The sequence below is a fragment of the Canis lupus genome, chromosome 31 (assembly GCF_011100685.1).
Source record: "Canis lupus familiaris isolate Mischka breed German Shepherd chromosome 31, alternate assembly UU_Cfam_GSD_1.0, whole genome shotgun sequence".
Classification (NCBI taxonomy): domain Eukaryota; kingdom Metazoa; phylum Chordata; class Mammalia; order Carnivora; family Canidae; genus Canis; species Canis lupus.
Window position 1 is genome coordinate 28,654,320 of NC_049252.1, and position 15,450 is coordinate 28,669,769.

Consider the following 15,450-nt stretch of genomic DNA (forward strand, 5'->3'; position numbering starts at 1 on the left):
GGTAATGGAAGTGACTGCTAATGAGTAAGGGGTTTCTTCTGGGATGACAGCGTTCTAAAATCAGAATGTGGGGTGCCTGGGTGGCTCAGGTGGTTAAGTGTCTGACTTCGGCATAGGGTCCTGGGATCATGCCTGCCATCCGGCTCCCTGCTCAGTGGGGGGAGTCTGTTTCTCCCTCTGCCCCTCCCCTGACTTATGCTTTCCAGTCCCCTTCAAATAAATAAAATCTTTAAAAAAAAATTGGATTGTGTGATGGTAGCACGTCTCTAGGTATATTAAAAACACTGAAACAAAAAAAAATAAAAAAAAAAAATAAAAAAAAATAAAAAAAAAAATAAAAACACTGAAACATACACTTTAAAGGGGTAAATTACTTGAAATGCAAATTATATCTTAATAAAGCCGTTTTTAATAAAGCACTTTCCTTTACATGAGGTTCATACTAGAACTGTGTCCTCCATTAGTATTTTTAATTAAAATAACTCTTTCTTTCTTTCTTTCTTTCTTTCTTTCTTTCTTTCTTTCTTTCTTTCTTTCTTTCTTTCTTTTCTTTCTTTCTTTCTTTCTTTCAAGTAATCTCTACACCCAACGTGGGGCTCAAACTCACAACCCTGAGATCAAGAGTTGTACACTGTCCCTCCAACTGAGCCAGTCAGGCACCCCTACATTTTAGATATATTTGATGAATAATATTATCTAAACAGCAGTCAACCACTTGTACTGACTTATTTTTTTTTTTAAGATTTTATTTATTTCCTTGAGAGAGAGCATGTGAGAGAGAGAGAGCGCACACAAGCAGAGGGAGGGGCAGAAGGAGAAGCAGATTCCCCGCTGAGCAGGGAGCCCAATGTGGAATTTGATCCCAGGACCCCTGGATCATGACCTATGCTGAAGGTAGACACTCAATCACTGAGCCCCCCAGGTGCTCCAGGAAATAAGTTATTTTGTGCTGAAAGACAAAAATTTTCAAAGATAGAGCTAGGAATTGAAGGAGTCCTATCAAGGGTATTAAAACATCAGCTGTGGTAAGGACAAGGCCATGCGGCAGTTAGACAAAGAGATTGCAGGGGTAGAAGGATCAGAAGATGAGTAAGTGGTGTTACGTGTTATCTGAAACAGACTCCTGGTCTTTGAAGTGAAGGGAGAGAAAAGCAGGTTCTTCTAAGACTGGATCCTGCCTTTTGACCCCACCCTGGAGGAAAACCATGGTGCCTGGAGTAGCCACAAAACTCAGGATGGTGCACTGTGAGCTCACTCCACTGAGTGAGTGAGCAGGTTTCTGCATGAAGGCTACAGTCATGTCTTCAGTCTTACCCCTAAAAATCTCCCCTGTACCTATGCCTAAAAATTCCAGGCTGGGTTGGAGAGAGGACATCTCAGTGGAATACTGGGGTTTATACCCCTGAGCTGAAACTCTCGAGGCAAGGTATGTTTTGGAATTCAGAAATTTTCACATGTAGGAATGGTGATGCAGGGCAGAAATACAACATAGCAGCCCAGCTCTGTTGGGACCAGCCTCCACAAGGAAATACAACCACATTCTAGCAAGAAAACATCTGAATATCAATTCAATGGAATAAAGACCATAAGGAGCCCCCGTCAACTTAGGTCAGGTTTGGCTGCCAATCTGGTTATGAGAAACCTAACTTTCAGCACTTTGTGGATTTTAGGATTATGTATATGGGATTGTAGAGCTGTACAGATTTCCCACTTTACCACTTACAACCCTCAGTAAATGGACCTCGAGTATACAGCCTGGCTGTCCAAGGTAAAGAAGGTAATCAGAAGCACTAGAAATGGCTGAGAGTTACCTGGTCTTGTCAGTGGCTTAGATTCCACAACCAAGCTATCCCACTGCACTCAGCGACCCCACTAACAGCTTTTATTAAACAACTTAGGTATCTTCAAGCTAAGTGAATAGTTACACTAAATTTTACTCCAGGTGGAGCTAACGGACTACGCTACATGTAAAAGACGTATGTGAATCTCTATGAAATAAAAGAGGAGTAAAATTAATTAGTTAGTTAATTTAAGAAAAAAAGAAATAAAAAGGAGAAATAAATACTTACTTTGGGTAACATATGCACCAAAGAGAATCCACATGGAAGCAATAAGTGATCCAAACATCAACATGAAACCAATGAAGAGCCAAACTCGAGCACCTATATAAAGAACAGGCTTTAGGATTTCCGCTCATTTCTGCAGCTGTCTTAAGAATGAGTCACAATGGAAACACCATTAACTTAATACATGCTATGCATATCAAAGACAGCCACATATTCCCATATTCATATGGAATATGTGAGCAGCACTACACCTGCTCTAACAATTAACTGAATAAAGACTTAAAAAACAAATTAAAAGGGGTTAAGCCACACTTGGGAAGAGGAAAAAAAAGAGAATCATCTTTCTGCTGGCTACAGAAACTAATACCCTGGCGAACTAAACTAGGTAAGCATCTAAGTAATTACATGACTGAATTGATTAACTGATTAATTAAACCCTAAAGCCATCATTAGCTTTGCCAGAGGAGTAACCTGGATTCCAACAGCCATTGATTTTAAATAATAACATTTTATTTATATACTATGAGCAGTAAAACATGACTAAAATAGAACTTCTAGGAGTAATCTTAACAATTATATACAATCATAACTAGGCCTATATAAAGAGACCTTTTATTTTCTGCTGATAAATTCCTCTTTGCCAGTGTACACTGACAACTCAAAGTGCCTTTACCTGTTCTTCCTAAACAGCCGCTTTCATAGCTGTCACCTCTCACCTGAGCATTGGACACAGCATTTATCCTGCAACAACACAAAATCATCTCCTAAGCTTTGATGCTGCTAAGATAGTCACAGATGTTTATATATCATTTCGAAGAGAAACATCTCCTAATTAAAGTCAGTATCTGGATAATTGAACATTTCTTTTTAACTTAACAAATATTCTCGTGGATAGAAATGTTACAGAACTCTTTACCTAAACTTCACCCAGAAAACATACTTAGTTTTAAGAAATTACTATCACTAAAAAAAAAAAAAAAGAAGAATTTACTATCACTTGTCTCCAGAGATTATGAAAGAGGGGCCAATTTTCTGAGTTCTTCGCCTATTTTACATTTACACATGAATGAGTCAGGGTGAGTCATCGTATTTTAAGGTTCTCATTAATCAAGAGTTAAGTTCCTCTTTTTGTTAAAGGTCAAGTGATTTTCTCTGATCCATTTCTCAAAGTCACACATTTGATGTCTGTATAATAAACAGGCCCACTTTACTCACGCTCTTCCCATTTTTGTTAGAGCAAGGTGCATTTATAGTAGAAATGTAGATAGTATAGTATGTATAGTAGAAAAGCCTCTTCTCTGCACCCTTCATAGATGTAAGTAGTTCTACCTTCTACAATTTAACTTTTTAAAAAATATTTATTTAGAGAGAGAAAGAGCGCACCAGCAGGGTAGGGAGGGGCAGGAGGAGAGGGAGAGAGAATCTTAAGCAGGCTCCATGCCCCAGTGTGGAGCCAACAGGGGGCTCAATCTCATGACCCTGAGCCAAAATCAAGAGTTGGACACTTAATTCACTGAGCCACCCAGGTACCCCCACAATTTAACTTTTATAACTCTTTACAGTATAAGGAAGTTATGTAATCTTAACGTTTTAACATATTTTAAAATTAATAAAAGATATCCACAGAAAGTTTCCAAACTCTTTTATGAAGTGAGATTTAACAGTTAAGCCCAAAAATGATTTAATAAAAAAGAAAAGCCATAGGCCAATCTCATTAGAGGCCAATCCCCCCTCCTGTCAGCTACTGGCAAACACAAAAAAATAAATTATTCTCCATGCTAAAAGTTCCATGTGTTACAATACTCAAGGAATGATTCTCTAAAAAACAATCTAGAAATGTAACATATTTCATTAAATCTAAGATGCCACTGATTTTTTTATGATCCATGATTATTTTTTTTACCACCAAGAAAAAGGAATATTATCAATTGTGGGGCGCCTGGGTGGCTCAGTGGGTTAAGCATCGGACTCTTGATTTTAGCTCAGGTCATCATCTCAAGGTCATGACCCCAAGTCTGCTCAGCGTGGAGTCCGCTTATGCCTCTCCCTCTGCTCCCTTCGGCTCTTTTCCATGTGCCTGCACTTTCTCCCTCAAATAAATAAATAAACATCTTAAAAAAAAAATAGATTCTCTCCCCCCACCCTCTTATTCCCCACCACCAAAATTTACATATATATAAAATCAACTGTAATTATAAGGTAACACTGACTATAAGAAGCACTCCCATATTCAGAAATATTCAAATATAAAAAATAATCTTGGGACTGATAAAATACAGTACTGACCAGTTTAACAATATTATAAGAAGAAAAATCATGTGATAATCTATAGATGCTAAAAAGATATGTGACTAAATTCAACACTCATTCTTGATTTTTAAAATCTTAATAAAATGGGGAAAAATATATATTTATCATGTCAAAGAAGAATCCATTGATTATTAAAAGGTTATTCCAGATATTAAAAACTATAAGGAAAACATGTTTTTTGGAAAACAATCTTGAATTAAGAATTATTTTCATACTTACATGAAGAAAGCCAATGTGGAGAACACACCACACGTGTGAAAGGCATGGTTTAACTGCTCTGGCTTAGGGTACACCACGGCAGCATCAATCATTATCCACCAACCTGTAAAAAACTTGTGCAAGAGCCCAAGTCATTAAAATAACACTACCACTTTGGCTTAGCATGAAGTTACTTGCTCTGTAAAATTCCTATATTTCTACAGACCATATAAATGAAACATAATATATTTCTACTTTAGAGTTTTGGATGTGGAAATATAAAAAATAAGAATCCCTTGTTGACTTACTCTTGATAACATCTGAGCTGAATTTACCTAATCAAATCAGTGTAAGATTCTGAAGTTCTGCTCTCAATTCAAGATTTAAAAAATGTGTTATCGGGGATCCCTGGGTGGCGCAGCGGTTTAGCGCCTGCCTTTGGCCCAGGGCGCGATCCTGGAGACCCGGGATCGAGTCCCATGTCGGGCTCCCGGTGCATGGAGCCTGCTTCTCCCTCTGCCTGTGTCTCTGCCTCTCTCTCTCTCTCTCTCTCTGTATGACTATCATAAATAAATAAAAATTAAAAAAAAAAAAATCTCTCTCCTCATTCCTACCCAGCCAGACCTAGGGCCCTTTCTCAGGGATAGCTGTAATTTCCATTTAAAAAAAAAAAAAATGTGTTATCTGGAACAAATTATCTTCTTCTTTTATCCTCCATAATTACACGCACTGAAGCTCTCTTTAAAATATATTATTTATTTATTTGAGCATAAGAGCACGAGCACACATGCGCACAGTGGGAGGGGCAGAGGAAGAGAATCTCCAGCTGACTCCCAGCTGCGTGCAGAGCCCAACACAGAGCCAGATCTCACAACCCTGAGATCATGACCTGAGCCAAAATCAGGAGTCGGATGCTTAACCCACTGAGCCACCCAGGCACCCTGAAGCTCTTCTCTTAAGTAATCTCCAGCTAACCAGCTCCTGATTACCTGATGTGTCTCATTCTCTCCAGAGAACATTCCTCTTTGATATGCCCAAGCTCTTCTGCTTCCACAAATGAGCTGCATTACCAGGGGTCAGCTGTCATGTCTCCAAAACTATTTAAGCTTGCTGCAGTTTTTTTTTTTGTTTTTTTTTATTGTTTTGTTTTTTTTTGCCTGCTGCAGTTTTAATCGATGATGCAGTTTGATTAAATGCTGCCTAACTGTCTGAACATAAGTTTGTAAAATGTAATGTTTCTATGTAAACTAAGCTGAAAAGACTTAGAGGAACTTTTGAAGAATGTCATGGACAAATTAAGTGCAGGTGAGATGACCACAAAGCGCATAAAAAAAGTAGAGAATTCACAATTATCTTTAATTCCTGCTCTGGGTTATTTATTTTTTTTCTACTAGACCTCAGGTATAGAACTGTATACTGAAAGAGATACATTTTAAAAATGTAATGGATACTGAAATTGGCTTCAGAAACTCAGGGCAGGGAGTAGATGATGGAACACTAAAGCAAGATGGTCGTGATTTTTTTCTGAAGCTGGACTGTTTGAACATGGGATGAGTAGGGTTCTTGATCCCATTCTATTTTTGTTGACTGTACATGCTTAACATGTTTTGTAATAAAAAATTGAAAAAGAAAAAAAATGTTAGGAAGAAAACGAAGCAAGTGTTTCCTCCACAAATGTCTTCCTCTCTTCCCTGTCAGAGCTGCAGCGGGGGGTAACTGGGCTGGGGTCCTTTCCCTAGAGCACTGCAGGGCTTCAGTTCTAACACAGCCTCAGGTCCTTACTGCTATCTACACATCCTGAATCTCAGTGAGTCACAACACTATTTGGTTATCAAATTCCAAGCCTCTGATGAGCTTACAGGACTTATATTGTATCATTAACTTAAAAAATGCTACTGCTTGTAATAATTGTATTATCACTTGAACTGAAGATATTAAGTTTAACAAATTTATTTTTTTTTATTTTATTTATTTATTCATAGAGAGAGAGAGAGAGAGGGGCAGAGACACAGGCAGAGGGAGAGGGAGAAGCAGGCATCATACAGAGAGCCTGACACGGGACTCGATCCAGGGTCTCCAGGATCACGCCCCGGGCTGCAGGCGGCGCTAAACCGCTGCGCCACTGGGGCTGCCCAGTTTAACAAATTTATAAAGTCAAACCAACCCAGGGCTTGCTTACCATGTTTTGTTCAGCAATATCTAGAATTCTAATTATTCCTCTAAAATAACAGTGAAATAAACACTTCTGAAAAGGTATTCATGATCCAAAGGAATTGACAATTTTCAGGGCAAAGGGATGCCTGGGTGACTCAGTGGTTGAGCGTCTGCCTTTGACTCAGGGCATGATCTCTGGGTCCTGGGATCAAATCCCACATTGGGGTTCCCAAGGGGAGCCTGCCTCTTTCTCTGCCTGTGTCTCTGCCTCTCTCTTTCTCTCTGTTTCTCATGAATAAAAAAAAAAATCTTAAAAAAAAAAATTTTTTTTTAGGGCAAAAAATTAGGCAAAATGTCACCAACCAGGCCTTTTCACTTACCAATATGCCTGCCACCACAGAAGCCACAGCATTTCTTCTCTCACTCCAGTCAATACATTCACATTCTGGCCAACGGAAATTATCGAGGAAGCCTGCCATTTTCACCCCGTAAGCATGGATTTTTCATTAAACTCTGTATTCGACAAATAAAAAGAAAAAAATATTCAAATCTAAGGAAATGTTTTTAAGAAGTGAAATATCTTTTCCTTTCTTAAAGTTTTAAACAGAAATTGGCTTTAGGTCCAGACCTAGAGTTAAGGAAGAAAAATTAAATACTTTAATGAATACCGACTGACATGTACACAGGATTGTGTTGGGACACAAGGGGAAGTTTACTATTTACAAAATGAGCCTGATGGTTTTAAAACATGTCTGCCAATTCTCTGACACTTCTGCTTCACTGAGAAATCAATGTCCCTCTCCTGGAACTCAGGCTTGGCAATCAAAACTGGCTGACCAGTAGAGTAGAGGAAGTGATTCTATGTAATGTCTGCCATACAGCTTCTATGACTAGATAGTAAAAGGCAACACAGCTTATAGCTCGTTCTCTAGAACACTAGTACCAGACTTCTGAGTTGCCATGTAAAAAAATCTAAGGTCAGAATGCCGTGAGGAGACCATGTACAGGTGTTCTGGCCCACGGTTCCCAGCCAACAGGTAGCACCACCTGCCAGATGTGTGAGCAGCCACTTCTAGGTGACTGCTCTTCCAGCTATTGCACCAGTCCAGTACCCAGACTTCCAGCTTTACCCAATGAAGCCCCAGATATATGGAGCAGAGACACCATCCTGGCCATGCCCTTGGCCAATTACTGACCCACAGTAAACCATAAGCATAACAAAATCGTTGTTTTAAACGACTAAGTTTCAGAGTTATCAGGAACACAGCAATCAATAACTAGCAGGAGAAAAATCATGTGCATAAAGAACTATAAGGGTATAATATGCTGTCAGAATTTTTTTTAAGTACATTTTGAGGGGATCCCTGGGTGGCTCAGCAGTTTGGCACCTGCCTTTGGCCCAGGGCATGATCCTGAAGACCCGGGATCGAGTCCTGCATCGGGCTCCCAGCATGAAGCCTGCTTCTCCCTCTGCCTGTGTCTCTGCCTCTCTCTCTCTCCCTCTGTGTCTATCATGAATAAATAAAATCATAAATAAATAAATAAATAAATAAATAAATAAATAAATTCTTTAAAAAAATAATAAAACAAAGTACATTTTGATGAGGTGATCCAAAAACACCTTAAATTCCAAAAAGTAAGGGGGAAAAAACTATTTGAAAGCACTGAAGAGTGCTGAAAAGCAGGCAGACACTGGAGGGAATTTAACCCTTAAAAGAAAACACAATGAGTTAAGATCTAGTTGGAAAGGAATGAGTCACAGGAAAGAGCCCCAAACACTTTAATATAAACTCTCTTTAAATACCTGGCTAATCCCCCAGAGAGAACATAAATGGAGGAAATTTCAAGAAACTCAGCAGGAAAACAAACAAACAAACAAACAAACAAACAAAAACAAGCTGGAAGGCTAAAAGAACTAAGCAGAGCTCTCCTACTGCCCAATGCAGGATATTTTAGAGTTTGTTCCACCAAGTCAGAAGAGATCAGTAAACATCTTGGCATAGTAAACATCTTGGCATTACTCTAATAAGGTATAAAACCAAGTGTCTACAATTTGAAGGTGCTCAGCCAGCATTTTTAACGGCCTGTTAGAACAAAAACTGACACTCTTCAGATGAAGATAACTGAACTGAGAGTATCTATAATTCATCATCCACAATGTCTAATATGTAGCAAAAAATTACTAGACACTCACAGAAGCAGGAAGAATGCAATCTATTTTCAAGCCGGCGGGGGGGGGGGGGGGGGGGGGGGGGGGGGGAGAAGTCAACAGAAATAGGCCCCAAAATGACTCAGATATTGAAATTAGCAAAGACTTTAAAGCTACCATAAACACATTCAAAGACTTAAATGAACATGGTCCAAATGAAGTGATGAAGAATCTCAGTGGAGAGATTTTAGAACTGAAAATTATAATATTTGAAATTTTAAATGAACCAAATGGACTTAACAGGAGATTAGGGACAGGAGAAAAGAGTGGTAAACTTGAGGGAAGATCAAAAGAAATTATCCAATCTAAAGAACAGGGATTTTTTTTCCCCAACTGAGAAAAAAAAAAAAATGAACAGAGCCTCAGTGTACAGAGGATCACTAGTAACTGATCCAATATATGTTGAACTAGGTCCCAGAAAAAGACAGAATGAGGAAAAAAATATTTGAGAAAATAATGGCTGATAATTTCCCACGTTTAGTGATAATTAGTAATTTATAAATCCAGGAAGCTCAGCAAACTCCAAGAAGGTTAAACAGAGAAAACTTCAAAATCAAATGCTGAAAATTAGAAAAAAAAATACTTGAAGTAGTTTTAGGGGGAAAAAAATCAACATATTACTATCATTTTTTCAACATATTACATATAGCATAGAATAATACAATGACCCATCTATCACCAGAAACAGAAGTGTCCAGGATAGTGAAAATAATTTCTTTAAGTGCTTTTTTTTTTTAAGTAATCAATTTCAATATCTAGTGAAAATATTCTTCAGAAAAGAACATGAGGGGGCACCTGGGTGGCTCAAGCAGTTAGGCATCAAACTCTTGATTTCGGCTCATGTCATGATCTCAGGGTGGTGAGATTAGGCTCCAAGTCGAGCTCCAAGCGGAACTTGGAGCCTGCTTCAGATTCTCTGTCTCTCTCTCCCTCTGCCCCCCACCCTGACCTTGTGCATTTCTCTCTCAAAATAAATATTTTTTTGAAAAGGGAGCATGACAGCCATTCTACTATCTACCCAAGAGAAATAAAAAGATATATCTACATAAAAACATGAACACAAATTTCATAACAGTATTAGTCATAATAGCCAAGAAGCATAGCAATCCAACATATATCAAATGAATAGATACATGAAATGTGGCATACCTACAATGGAATACAAATTCAGTAATGAAAGGGAATGAAGTACTGATACATGCAAGAACACAGAGGAACCTCAGAAACATTATGCTAAGTGAAAGACATAAGACCACATCTTGTATGATTCCATTTATATGAAATGTCCAGATGAGGGAAATCTACAGACAGAAAGTAAATTTGTGGTTGCCTAGTGACAGTAGGGGGACTGGAATAGAGAGTCACTGCTAATGGGTACAAGGTGCTAAAATTAGACTGTGGTCAGACCATCGTAGGGGAAGGGAAGAGAAGGGTAGACCATGAAACAGACTCTTAACTACAGAGAATATACTGATGGTCACCAGAGTGTAGGTGGGTGGGGGATGGGGGAAACAGGTAATGGGAACTAAGGAGGGCATTTGTGATGAACACTGGGTGTTGTACGGAAGTGCTGAATCACAGCTGTATACGTTAAACTCATATTACACTCTATGTTAACTAACTACAATATAAATAAAAACTTTAAAAAAATAATACTGTGGTGGACAGCCCGGGTGGCTCAGCGGTTTAGCGCCGCCTTCAGCCCAGGGTGTGATCTAGGAGACCTGGGATGGAGTCCCACATCAGGCTGCCTGCATGGAGCCTGCTTCTCCCTCTGTCTGTGTCTCTGTCTCTGTCTCTCTGTGTCTCTCGTGAATAAATAAATAAAATCTTAAAAAAATAATACTGTGGTGATGACTGCACAACTTTGTAAGTATACTAGACATCATTGACTTGTACACTTGAAATAGGTGAATGTTAACATATGTATAGCTCAATAAAGCTTTTTTATAAAAATGAAGATAAAAATATTTTCAGGTAAACAAAAACTGAGGTAAATCATCACAAGATCTGCACTAAAAATAATGCTACAGGAAATTCTTCAGGCTGAAGGGAAACGACACCAGATGAATCTCTGATCTGCACGGAGAAATAAGGAAAACCAGAAATGATCAATATGTAGATAAATATAAAAGACTATCTTTTCTTCTTATACTTAAAAGAGAACTATGTAAAGCAAAAATTTAACACTGCATAGCATGTCCACAAAGATGGACTTCTTTATAAACAGTATGTTAGTTATATTTTCAAATAATATGCTTAAATATGGATTCAGGTGAAATACCTCTAAATTTAAAGTAACGGATCCAACTATGCTGAAAAATAAGTACAATTAATATATGATAGGAGGTCCAAATACTGGAGACATAGCCTGGGAGACAATATTTGCAAAACAACTATCTGACAAAGGACTTCGATCTATAATATAGAAAGAACCGGACATGAGTAATAAAAAGATAAAATATAGGCAGTAAAAAGTATGCAAAAGACTTGAGCCAATTTCAAATGGGCAAAAGACTTAAAAAGACAACTAATGACCAAGAAGCACATAAAGAGGTATTCAACAGCGTCAAGTCATTAAGGAAGTGCAAATTGATGAAATAACACCTCACATTCACTAGAACAGCTAAAATTTAAAAGACTGGCACCTCTCAGCATGGGTGAGGTTGTAGAACAAGTGGAAATCTCATATATTTCTGGTGGCAGTTTCTTATAAAGTTAAAAATAAACCTCCAATTCCATTCCTAGGTATTTGCCAAAAGAAGTAAAAACACATATCGACACATAAATAAAGACTTAGAGAAGAATGTTTTTAGCAGTCTTATTCGTGATAGCCCTCAAATGAAGCAACCTAAATGTTCAACAGAAGGATGGAGGGTGCCTGGGTGGCTCTGTGGTTGAGCGTCTGCCTTTGGCTCAGGGCCTGATCCCAGGGTCCTGGAATTGAGTCCCACATCAGGCTCCCCACAGAGCCTCTGCCTATGTCTCTGCCTCTCTCTCGTGTGTCTCTCACGAAAAAAAAAAAAAAAATCTTTAAATAAATAAAGAAAGAAATAAAACAGAAGGATGGATAAATAAGTTATGATTGAGGGGCGCCTGGGTGACTCAGTCGGTTAAGCATCTGCCTTTGGCTCAGGTCATGATCCCAGGGTCCTGGGATGGAGCCCCATGTCACGCTCCCTGCTCAGCGGGGAGTCTGTTTCTCCCTCTCCCTCTGCCCCTCCCCAACCCTGGGCTGTGCTCTCTCTCTAATAAATAAACTTTTTTTGAAAGTTATGATTGATTCACACAATGGAACACTGTTCTGCAACAAAAAAGGATGAGTAGATACATACAACTGCACACACACACACAAAGAGTAAACCCTCAAAGACATGACTTAAGTGAAAGGCAGACACAAAAGAGTATATACTGCATGATTCCATTTAAATGCAGCTTAAGGAGAGGCAAAATTAGTTAACAGTCCAGAAATCAGAACAGTGCTTGCCTCTAGAGGGTAAGTCCTGACTACAAGGGACTTTTGGGGGAGGAGTGATGGAAACGTTCTGTACCTTAATTGGGATAATGGTTATACAGCTACACACATTTATCAAAAGTCATTGAAGTATACACGTAAAACCTGTGTATTTTACACTATGTAACTTTTACCCACAAAATGTTTTTAGAAGTTTATCATTCAGATATGCTTTAGCTACACTGACGGCTTGCATATTTTATCGCTCTTCTGTAGATATGGCAATGGATTATTTTCAAAGATTAAATATTAACTGGTTAATAGGGAAGGTTAAATTCACTATGAATTTAAGACAATTTCTGAAGTTAAAAGTCTTATTTTCTATTTTAAAATTCATTTCCCATACATTAACCCAATTAAAAGTAGTTCTAGAAGCAGAAAATATACAGCTATTTGCAAACAGTGATTTCTCAAAGGTCATGATTTCCTCCCTTCTGGGGCTTAAATTGGAGGGTCAGGGATGGAGTGCCGCAGAGACACATCAAACAGAGTAATACAAATAATGACTATGGAGGAAATGTGCAGGATCCTAACAGCGAATAAAGGGGAGACTTATTTTAGAAAGGGTGACGGGGCTTCTGCCCTCCTGGTGCTGCTTGTGTGCTTCTTCGGTGTGGACCTGGTACCTCTTTTGTGAAGAGGCAGCTGGGGAGACTCTGGCGCTTGTGAAGGCCGGTGAAAGGCCCAAGGAAGGAATGAAGACAGAACAACGATCATATTAATCTGAAGGTGGGGGGCAGGATGGTTCTATGGTGCAGCTTAAGATTAAGAGGCATACACCATTTAGTAAACTAATGAAAGCCTACTGTGAACGACAGGGTTTGTCAATGAGGCAGATCGGATTCTGGGGTGATGGGCAACCAATCAATGAAACAGACACACCTGCACAGCTGGAAATGGAAGAAGAAGAGACAACTGCTGTGTTCCAGCAGCAGACAGGTGTCTACTAAAAAGCGAACCTGCTACTTTACTCCAGAACTCTGTTCCTCCAGACCAAGAAGATATTCTCAAATAGAAAGCCACAATTTGGTTCCACCAGATCCTGACTATTAGAGTTTTCTCTATTCTTTCATTTGCCCAGCTTTTTTTCATTTCCCCATTCCTCTATTGTACATAAAGTAACTGTGTATGTGCACAGGCATATTGCATTTTTTAAAACTAAATGGCCAATGTTGCTTCTCCCTCTGCCTGTGTCTCTGCCTCTCTCTCTGTCTCTCCCATGAATAAATAAAATCTTTAAAAAAATAAAATAAAATGGCCAATGGTATGTTTTGATCGACATCAAATGGGGATGGGATGGAGGAAAATAGTGCTTCTGTGAAAATACCTCCTCTTTTCATTAGTGGAATGATCAGTCAGCTCTCATCTTTATATTCCAGTAAGTTATTTTGTTCTCACTGTTTAACAAAAAAAGAACATAAAAATCCTTGCATACCTTGTTCAATTGGAGAATTTTATTTTATTTATTTTTTAAAGATTTTATTTACTTATTCATGAGAGAGAAAAAGAGAGGCAGAGACACAGGCAGAGGGAGGAGCAGGCTCCATGCAGGGAGCCTGATGTGGGACTCAATCCTGGGACTCCAGGATCATGCCCTGGTCCAAAGGCAGGCGCCAAACCGCTGAGCCACCCAGGGTTCTGGATTGGAAAATTTTAATGTTTTTCATTTATCATTGTAAAACCAACAACAATTTTATAACTTCTTTGTACATAGCTGTTACATGTAGGGCAATCTGTCTTTAAGTAGGGATAAATAACTCTAAAAGAAATGAATCCTAGATAGTTTTCCCTTCAAGTCAAGTATCTTGTTTAAATATTTCATAAATAAATAAATAAATAAATAAATAAATAAATAGATAAATAAATAAATTTCTTGTTTAAAAAAAAAGGGTGACACGGGAAAGCCTCTATGATGAGGTAATACTTGGTAAAATCTTAAAACATACTAAAGTTTAAAAGCTGAGCAAAGTGAATTAGATTAAGAAGAAACAAAAGGGGCATCTGGGTGGCTCAGTGGTTTGAGCATCTGCCTTTGGCTCAGGGCGTGATCCCGGGGGTCCTGGGACCGAATCCTGATCGGGCCCTCCACAGGGAGCCTGCTTCTCCCTCTGCCTGTGTCTCTGCCTCTCTCTCTGTGTCTCTTATGAATAAATAATAAAAATCTTAAAAAAAAATTTAGTGGCATGAATAAATGCTAATGGTTACTAAGTGAAAAAAAGCAGGTTATTAAAACTGTATGTATAACATTATTTCCTTTTTATTTTTTTTTTAAGATTTAATTTACTTATTCATGAGAGACAGACAGAGAGAGAGAGAGGCAGAGACACAGGCAGAGGGAGAAGCAGGCTCCACACAGGGAGCCTGACGTGGGACTCGATCCCAGGTCTCCCGGATCACACTCTGGGCCGAAGGCAGCGCTAAACCGCTGAGCCACCCAGGCTGCCCCATTATTTCCTTTTTAGAAAAAAGAACTACCAACAGACATAAAAACACCTACACATATGTAGAAATACCAGAAGGACAAACACCAATACTTATATAATATTAATATATATATGTGAGTGATAGGATCATGTGTGTTTTGCTTTTTGTCTATTTTCAAAGTTTGCAGCCCTCCTGAGCATGAATTACTTTTTATTTATTTATTTTTAATAAGATTTTTATTTATTCATGAGACACACAGAGAGAGAGGCAGAGACACAGGCAGAGGGAAAAGCAGGATCCCTGCAGGGAGCCCATGTGGGAATCGATCCCAGGACCCCAGGATCACGACCTGAGCTGAAGGCAGATGGTCAACCACTGACCCAACCAGGTATCCCAAAATGCTTTTTAAATACAAAAATTTAAAACGTTATTATAATTAAACACAATGAGGTGCTGATTCTTCTTGCCTGTTGAGAAACCTCTTTGTATAATGTACTATGTCTGTAACTGCTTTTAATAAACTTATGACTTTTTTGAGATCAAGGAAATTATTGGCATGTTCTCCCACAAAACTG

At 38.6% G+C, this 15,450-nt stretch overlaps 1 protein-coding gene and 1 pseudogene across 4 annotated transcripts in view; one reads left to right on the top strand and one right to left on the bottom strand.

Moving 5' to 3' along the window:
• Positions 1–15,450, bottom strand: part of TMEM50B (transmembrane protein 50B) — a 55,570-nt gene that overhangs the window by 6,722 nt on the left and 33,398 nt on the right. For all 4 annotated transcript variants that reach the window (XM_038581399.1, XM_038581397.1, XM_038581398.1 and 1 more), the window contains 4 exons: positions 7,109–7,241; positions 4,596–4,708; positions 2,740–2,807; positions 2,070–2,162 (listed from right to left, as the gene is read on the bottom strand). In XM_038581399.1, coding sequence (XP_038437327.1) covers positions 2,070–2,162; positions 2,740–2,807; positions 4,596–4,708; positions 7,109–7,207 — 373 coding nt within the window. In that variant the 5' untranslated portion in view covers positions 7,208–7,241. The remainder of the gene's footprint in view (positions 1–2,069; positions 2,163–2,739; positions 2,808–4,595; positions 4,709–7,108; positions 7,242–15,450) is intronic.
• On the top strand, positions 11,379–13,401 carry LOC119867109 (annotated as a pseudogene).